General features: G+C 40.5%; 1 protein-coding gene across 1 annotated transcript in view; it reads right to left on the bottom strand.

The window, feature by feature from the left end:
• The window catches only part of ADAMTS3 (ADAM metallopeptidase with thrombospondin type 1 motif, 3), a 222,508-nt gene extending 214,391 nt beyond the window's left edge, over window positions 1-8,117 (bottom strand). Inside the window, exons 1-2 of the mRNA XM_004681225.2 lie at window positions 7,978-8,117; window positions 6,641-6,668 (exon numbers count right to left, since the gene is read on the bottom strand). Coding sequence (XP_004681282.1) covers window positions 6,641-6,668; window positions 7,978-8,046 — 97 coding nt within the window. The 5' untranslated portion in view covers window positions 8,047-8,117. The remainder of the gene's footprint in view (window positions 1-6,640; window positions 6,669-7,977) is intronic.
• Window positions 8,118-8,683: the final 566 nt, after the last annotated feature.

Below are 8,683 nucleotides of genomic sequence, written 5' to 3'. Positions count from 1 at the left end.
TTACTTTCCCACATACCAAGAGGGCATTTTCCCACTGAGTGGGGAGAAGAGAAAAGAAGCACTACTAACCTGTATGACACACTATACAGATGAGACAGAATTTTAAACTACACAGAACCTGTGTTCCTGGCCATTTGATGGAGGCTAGGTGATGCTTATCAATAGATTCTGTACTGTACTGGATTTACTGGTTATATTTTAGGAATGGACTTCACATATAAGAATGACAGATTTTGACCTATAAAAGAGAACTCAAATGTATCAATAAAGTTTCAGCCATTCTTTTTATATTTCTTTGTGTACATATGCACATAAGACACAGGTATTAGATTTGGGGGAAAAAAACTGTTCTAAAATTTCCAAGACCACAATATTGACAATTCCTATATTTAATTCTATTTTACTTGTACAATTTTCCTAAAAAAAAATATTTTTCTTTTATCAGTCACTCCAAGAACAAGATTTGTAGGCTGTTGAATGCTGCTATTTGCTCTAAATTCCAGAAAGATCCATCATGAATTTGTGGTAATTATTTTTATAAACAAGAGACTGACATTTTACCACAAAATCTCTCTTAGGGATTTACAGTTAGTCAGCAAAGTTATGTAAACCTATTTGGATATTTAGAATAGATCAATTACATGTGGTAACAGAAATTCCTAAGTAAGCAAACTCTTCTCAAGCTTAACTATCCACTCTAAGAATATGTAACTCTCAAATTCTATAAAGTCCCAGCATCCTCTCATACTACTAAAAAAATTATAAAGTGTGGGCCCTCCCTGGTGGTACAGTGGGTTAAAGCACAGCACTAAGAGGTTAAAGCCACTTCAGCAAGAGTTTGACCCCTCCTCCAGAGGTGACCCACAGGGTGTGGCAGACCTCTCCTGACCCGCCCGCTGCTCCCCTCAGCAGTGTACTTGTCAGTCAGCCTGTTCTGCTCCCCACTCTGTCTCTGGTGAGTCCTCTCACTGCCCCTGCACCTCTGGCCTGTACCCCAGTTCTGTATGCAAAAATAAATAAATCTTTAAAATATATATATAAAGTGTTTTATAATATAATTCTTGATACTATTGAGTACTTAATACTAGAAAACTGATTAATTACTTTCAGAGATTGCATGGCCAAATATTTAAAAATTCTATTCAAATGCTATAAAGAACGAAACCAATACAAACTGAAAATTAAAACTTTATAATTGAACACTTACCTATATTGCTAATAGGAGTTTAAGTTATGATAACATTTTGAAGAGGTATTTGTCAAAATGTATCATGTTAATTTTTCTTTACTCAGTAATCAACTTCAAAACTAGTCATTTGAAAACCAGGGAATGATTTAGATGCAACACAGTGTGGCAACACTGATTAGCATGAACAAATGAGTATCATGAAGAAAGTGATTATGTAAATTAAGGTTTATTAATTAGTATGATGGGATTAAAATAGCACTTATAAGGCGTTTGAAATATGGAAAGTTGTACTAAATAGCAAAATAAAAACAAAGGCAAGCACAAACAATCTGTATATTGAAAGAAGACAATATGAATAAGCTAAATTATAATAGCAAAAGTTGGGTATTTGCAATAATGCAAAAAATCTGGGGGAAAGAGAAAAATTAAGGGAAATTATTATAATGTACACATGTAAAACACTTATAATCAGAATAAAAACTAATTTAAACTAATTTGCTAATTTCAAAATATTAGCAAATTCTAGTAATGGAAGTAGCACAGTTTGGGAGTTAAGGCTGATCTTTATTTGAGAAACAGTAGAAAGGATTCCTAAATTCTGAGAATAACACACCTCTTGGTGGAAGCATGTGTGTTCCATCTAGGTCAGCACTGTCAACTTCCAAATTCTCCATCTTGAAATTACTCATGATTTTGCCAATTTGAAATTGTCCCTAATTGATTTCCAAGGTAATACGAACATTTAGAGGTAATAATCAGACTGGCAGCAGAGGTGATCATGGGAATTTCTTAAATATTTTTGAGCAACATTATAATTATTTGATACAATGACAAGTGAAATAATGTGAAAGAAATATTTCAGCCAAACAGCAACAATAAATTTCAGGTGATAGATAGTACGCAGCACTTAACATCTCATGAAAAAAAGCCAAAGCACTTAGCACATGCTCAGTAGAGGGGGTGGGCCCTCAACCAATCAAGTGCATAATCTTAGTTACAAGAAACTAAGGCAGCTTAAATTCGAAATTTCACAAAGACCCTTTAAAACCTTTAACACACTTTTTGTCATGGCTAGCAAACTAAATGATAGATGTTTATCTTACTAAATTGATGGATGTTTATCTTTGTCCTGATGACAGTAACAAGACAAATGATCCCAAGAAAACTCGACTGCGAAATAAGTAAATATTCTAAAACTGCACATTAGTTGATTTAATTTGTGAAATACTTATTAAGCATAAACTAAGATGTAAAAACCAACAGACTTAGTTCCCTGAGGACTCTGTAGGGTGAAAAGAGAAATCACAAGAAGGCTTACTTACACTGAATAACTGTTTTCACCATTGCTACCACCCTCATTTCTTGGTGGTGTTAAACTGTAGAGAGTCACTGACCAAGAGCATAAGGCAATTAAGACCACAGTAAATCCCAAGATGATGATACATTGCTTGCTAGATCCATTCATTGAATAACAAACAACTGAGGAGCCACAAAGTACCAAGCCCTTGTTTTATGTACTGAGAATACAGCAGTCATGAAGACAAAGTCCTTGATTTCATGAGATCTACACTAGTGAAATGCTGATATATACCAAGTACTAGATAAAGTCTACTAACATTGAAAACCAAAAAGGAAGTATATGCAAATGATAGAAAACTATTTCTCAGTCAATTGGATATTTTTGAGGGTACGATGAACAACTTTATGTTGGTAAGAATGGATGTTATAATTTAAAATTGGGAAACAGAAATGGGGCAGAGTAAGATGACTACATCCCAGTTCCCAGAAAGGGAGTGGGTGGGAAGACAGCTTAACACCAAACTATCAAATGGTTTTTCTTCTGATGAAACTCAGGCAAGTTCAAAGTGGTGGCTTATGAATCAAAGAGACTCAGAGGACTCTTTTCCAGATTCTACAATTTCTACAAAACTATGATTATTTCCTAAGCCACATGTGTCACAGAACAAACCTCCCTACCCAATTACGCAGTCAGCCACAAATGCCCACAATTATGCTAGGCATCCTCCCAAGGTCATGCTCTAAGTCAGAAACAAAAGGACTCCCTGACATGTACACAAGTATGTTAGTGATTCACTGAACACACTTATACACAAATATACACAGTATTGACACATCACACATGTACTACATGTATGTGTCCACAGGTGTGGACTTATGGATATAGATAATTAGGTCAGTTCCACTTTTGCTGACAAAGGAACTGAGAATTAGGGCTGGTTCAATCCCTATGTGTCTGCCTTATCAAGGGTGAATCTTACTTTCCCACATACCAAGAGGGCATTTTCCCACTGAGTGGGGAGAAGAGAAAAGAAGCACTACTAACCTGTATGACACACTATACAGATGAGATATCTACACACATTCCAGCATGCCCCAGTCACAGACTACAAACTACCTTCTCCCGACTAGCTTTCCTGTCTAGAGGAATATATCAGACACATTTTAAAAAATTTTTGTATAATTCTATTGATTAAAAAACACCCCCCCAAAAAAGGCTGGCAAACAGAATCTCTGTTAGAAGTCAAAAGGGTGCTTATGGAGCATGCAGGGACAGTGCTGAAGTTGGGAACAGGGTTGGCAATAGTGTATATAATGATTCAGTCACTGTGTGACTGGGTTTCGTTTGATGAATCAGCAAGATGTGTGCATATATGTACTATACAGCATGTGTATTGTATTACTATTGAAAGTATTTTTAAAGTTCAGTTTCCAAAATTGTGCTTTGTCACTATCTTATATGTATCTCTTAATGAGACAATAAATTACTCAGAACTATGGTATTTTTACCAGCCAATTCAAATATCAGTAAAAATAAAATATAAAATTGTACAGGCTTTATTAGTTATTCCTTATTATAACATTGATAAAATAACATCCTCATGCAGTTATATAAAACTGCTTTGAAATAGAGTATTGGAAGAAATTAGTTATTTCACCAAACCTCCAGGTAAAGAATCCCTTTGTGCAGAACACAAGAAAAAGAAAATTCATTATTGTACAGAAGATTTTTTTTTAAAAAATCTTTAACATTCATCTTAAGAGCTAAAAAAAAAAAAATGAATATAACCCAAAACCAAATGGTAGCTACATTTTTATATCACAAGACTAATGAGTCAAATCTATTTTTATCATTTTTTTCACTTCCATCAACTTGAAATGGTAAATAAAATTGGTAATAAAAGAAAAATTCCATTAAAACAGAGGAACCTTGGAGCAAGTAAATCTCCAGCACTACAACCTAAGAATGCCACACTCCCCTTTCTCATACTGCTATTCACTTCCCACCTACAAAATTCAAGCACACCTGTACTAATTCCATCCCTACAGAAAAGGACGACCAAATATATGAGCAAAGGCCTGGACCAAAGTTTAGCCAAGGGCCCCTTAAATGAGAACATGTGAATTCTCTATCTGAAAATGTAACCAAAATAATATATTTCAATACTGTAGTAGAAAGAATAACCTCACAACAGCTTTTTAATTTGAAGCCAGTTTTAATATTGAAATGCTGTGGTGTTTAAGTAATCACATGTTTAGTTAATAATAATGTAAGACAGTTTTCTTGGTTTGGTTACAATATTCCTCTTTTAAAAGTATGCATATATAGGCCCTCTCTGGTGGTGCAGGGCCCTTAAAGCACAGCACTAAGAAGTTAAAGCCACTTCAGCATGAGTTCGATCCCAGTCCCAGAGGTGACCCACATGGCACTGCAGACCTCTCCTGACCTGCCCGCTGCTCCCCTCAGCCTTGATCTGCCTGTTCTGCTGCCCACTCTGTCTCTGGTGAAGTCTCTCACTGCCTCTATACCTCTGACCTGTACTCCAGTTCGTCATGAATAATTTTTTTTTAAAAAAAGTATGCATATATATTGTATATATATGATGTATATATAGAGACAGGTAGGAAGGTAGGTAGGTAAAGAGATGAATGCTATCAACTACAAATGAAGTTGTGTACAATTCATAGGCACATTTTTTTTATTTTTGTATACAGAACTGGGGTATAGGCCAGAGGTGCAGAGGCAGTGAGCAACTTCACCAGAGACAGAGTGGGCAGCAGAATAGGCAGATCAAGGCTGAGGGGAGCAGCGGGTGGGTTAGGAGAGGTCTGCCATGCCACATGGGTCACCTCCGGGGATGAGGATCGAACTCGCACTGAAGTGGCTGCATCCAGCTTGCATGCTGAGTCCTAACCCTTTGCGCCACCAGGGAAAGCCCAGACACAACATTTTTAATGTATTTTTAGTCACTCTCCTCCCCTCTGTCCTTCTCTTTGAGAAGAGATCCAACACTGCTAAGTAAGGGAGCCTTCTGACACAAGCTGATACACAGTCACCCTGAATTTTGGGCTTCCCCCATGAATCCACTGTATGAAATCCCCCCAGCTCTCCACTGCGCACTGGAGCACAGCTAAAACTGGTTGTTCTTCATTTCTAAAATAGGCACAAGGGTGTCCCTACCTGGCAGTGTGGTTGTGAGAACTAGGTGACATGCCATACACAAAGCAGTTAGCACAAGTGCTTTGTGGTATGTAGCAAATGGGGGATGACTTGTAGCTATGTTAGCACTAGTAAGTCTTCATCTAAAAGATGAAGTGATACTTTACAGTATCACTTGAGAAAAACAGTATTTATAGAGACTAGTACTCTGCCAAAAAGAAACATTATCTTTCAAGGTAACCCAAGTTAAATGTGTATAAAAGAAACTTTGAATGGAACCAGGCTTCTTGTCACATGACTTCTGGTCCCTGGATTCAGAACAAATGTATTATTATAAACAGATACAAAAAAAGACCACAGACTTTGTAGTGACCTATTACAAGTCACTTATTCTCTCTGAGCCTCAGTCTCCTCACCTGTAAAATGGAATGATAATACTCACACCAGCACATAAAATTGAAGTTTTAGATGTCGTTTGCAGAGGGCCTAACAAATCATGCACAACTGTAGGTAATGTTAAAGCAAATGGAATAGAAGCCATCAGAGTTTATCCAAAGCTGAAAAATTTTTAAGAGAAAAATGTCCATCCTCTGGATTTCATTTTCCCTCTCTGTGTAGCATGTTCACACTTAGTTGGCTTCAATTAGATGTGTTCATCTCAGTGGTGCACAGACTGCTTGGAGTCACCTCCCTATCTTTATCCAGCTCCTACATTCCCATCCAAGTACCTACCAGAGGCTTGTCCAAAGACAAAAATAAACTGAAGTTTGGAAGGTCCGACTGCAGAAGAATTTTTTGTATTATAATTTAGCCTGAAGAAAATGGGACCCTCCTCCAGAAAGAGGAGAATAAAGAGGAGTAGAAATGTACCTGGGTTACACATTCATTTTTTAACCATCAATGGAAGAAATTTCAGTAACAATATTTTGCTTAGCTGACTTCATTCCCTACTTTCCACTGAGATAAGAGTGACATCTGAGAACAAGGCTTACCTATTTGCACCATTTCTTCATTACCAGCCTGGAAAGGAGGGGGAAAAGTAAGAAAAAGAACAGTTACTGGGTTTCATCTTATCATCTTGTGCGTTTTATTTCTACCATTAATGCTTTTCAGAGCTAGCTAATCAGGAGATGCCAAGGACTGGGATTCCTGCCTAAGGCTGCACCTTGGTTTGTAGAAGGTTCTTGTGACAGGAGCATGAGCCAATTCCATAAACAGCTTGGAGTAGGGAGTCGTTTCACCGCTTTAATTTTAATGTAACATTTAGGAAGTCTGCACAAATACTGACACTCAACCTTGTGAAAACTCCAGATACTGAATCAGGATTAGAAAAGAAAGCCTCTGAATTTATACCTGGAAAAGAAACCCTAAAGGGGGGCCTGATTGATTTGATTTGAGGTCAGGGATCAGTAGGCAATTCTCCACATTTTACTGTGTGGTCTGACAAGGCTGACCAGAGAAGCTACAAAAACTCATAGAGAAATGCTGTACCAAAGTCCCACTGGCCCTGAGCTGAAGTGATTTACTACAAAAGGCTCGGCCCGTCTGGCTGCGCTTTCTCAAGGACTCTTCTGAGAGCATCGGGCTTCACCTAGAATCTCTAAAGGGTGGGGGCTGGGCCGAAAAGAAACAGCTACTCTCAACTTAGCTTTAAAAAGAGGAGGAGTTGTGCCGAGGGGGAGGGGAGAAAAGCGGCCGGCGTCTCCAGCCTCTGCCCAGGAAAAAGCAGGGCAGGAAACGTCCCAGCCCCCTCCCCAACTGTCAAACCCCAGCCCGGCCGCGGTCCTCCCAAGGACACGTGTCTACTGGATCGCTCCCTGTCCGGCCCAAGGACTTCCTGAAACCCCCGCCTCCAGCTGCCCGAAAAATCTGTGAGTCAGTGAGCAGGAGAAAAGCCCCGCGAACCCGACTGGGGCTGCAGCGACCAGAGCACTGGGATCCTGGACCCGACCACCAGAACTTCATTCAAGCGCCCAGACCGCCCTCCCGAAAGGGGTAACCCAGATGGCCAGGCGAGGATGAGAATTGGCTCTAGTTTGTCACTAGAAATTGTGACGAATGCCGCAAAGTATCGAAGCCCTGAGTGTGACAAGTCTGGACTCCCGAGGGGGAGTCACAATATCCCGTGCAATTCCATCCCCCCGCCCCAGAAAGTCCCGCACGCTGCGGCCAGCCCGCAAAACACCGCTCCTGGATGCACAAGATAACAGGCAAGAGAGGGAGGGGAGGGGTGGGGAGAGGGGAGAAAGAGAAGGAACTTTGGGGTGGGGGGGGAGGCTGGGTTTGAGGGGTTTTTTTATTATTATTATTATTGTTATTTTTCACTTACTTGTCCATCAGCTGAAGTCCTAACCTCTACCAGAGCGGCTGCTATCAACCAAAGTGACAGGAGAACCATCACGAGTCGAGTTCACTTTTCAACTACTGGGCAAATCAAATGCCCAGAGCAAACCCTCACCAAAATAAGTTTCTTTTTTAAAAAAAATTAAAAAGGAAAACAATGCAGAATAAAAAAAAATGATCTTCTGTCCTTTGCTTCAATGAAAATGTGAGCTATGAGACTGGCCCCCTCTGCTCTGCAGATCTTTCCACTTCACCTTCTCACCCCGTCCTCTCAGAGTGAGCAGGAGCGAGAAGGTGCTGCCGGGCACGGGCTGCGCCGGGAGAGGGGGAAGGGACGAGGGGCTTCCAACTATCTCAGACCAAAGCAGCTTTTCCTAGGCTTTTCGAGCACCATTGGTCCCTAAGATTAGTGCGGAGAATGCTTGGGTCCCGGGAGCACAGCAGGGGGAAGTATTAGCGAGAAGACGAGTGAGCGGCAGCGGGAGAAAGAGGCTGGGAGAAGGCGACTCGGCTGCTCACACCGAGGTGGGGGCGGGAGGAGCCGAAGGGGAGGAGGAGGAGGAGGCTGGCGGAGGAGGTGGGAGGAGTGGGCTGCTAACCGGCTCCTGTTGCTCGCTGAGTGGCGGTCTGCTAGCTGCTGGAGACCCGCGAGGCGCTAATAAGGCGGCGGGAGACCCCGGGCCGCCCCTCCC

This window comes from Condylura cristata, unplaced genomic scaffold (genome assembly GCF_000260355.1).
Source record: "Condylura cristata isolate star-nosed mole 26May11 unplaced genomic scaffold, ConCri1.0 scaffold00012, whole genome shotgun sequence".
Classification (NCBI taxonomy): domain Eukaryota; kingdom Metazoa; phylum Chordata; class Mammalia; order Eulipotyphla; family Talpidae; genus Condylura; species Condylura cristata.
This window is presented reverse-complemented; position numbering and strand designations above follow the sequence as displayed.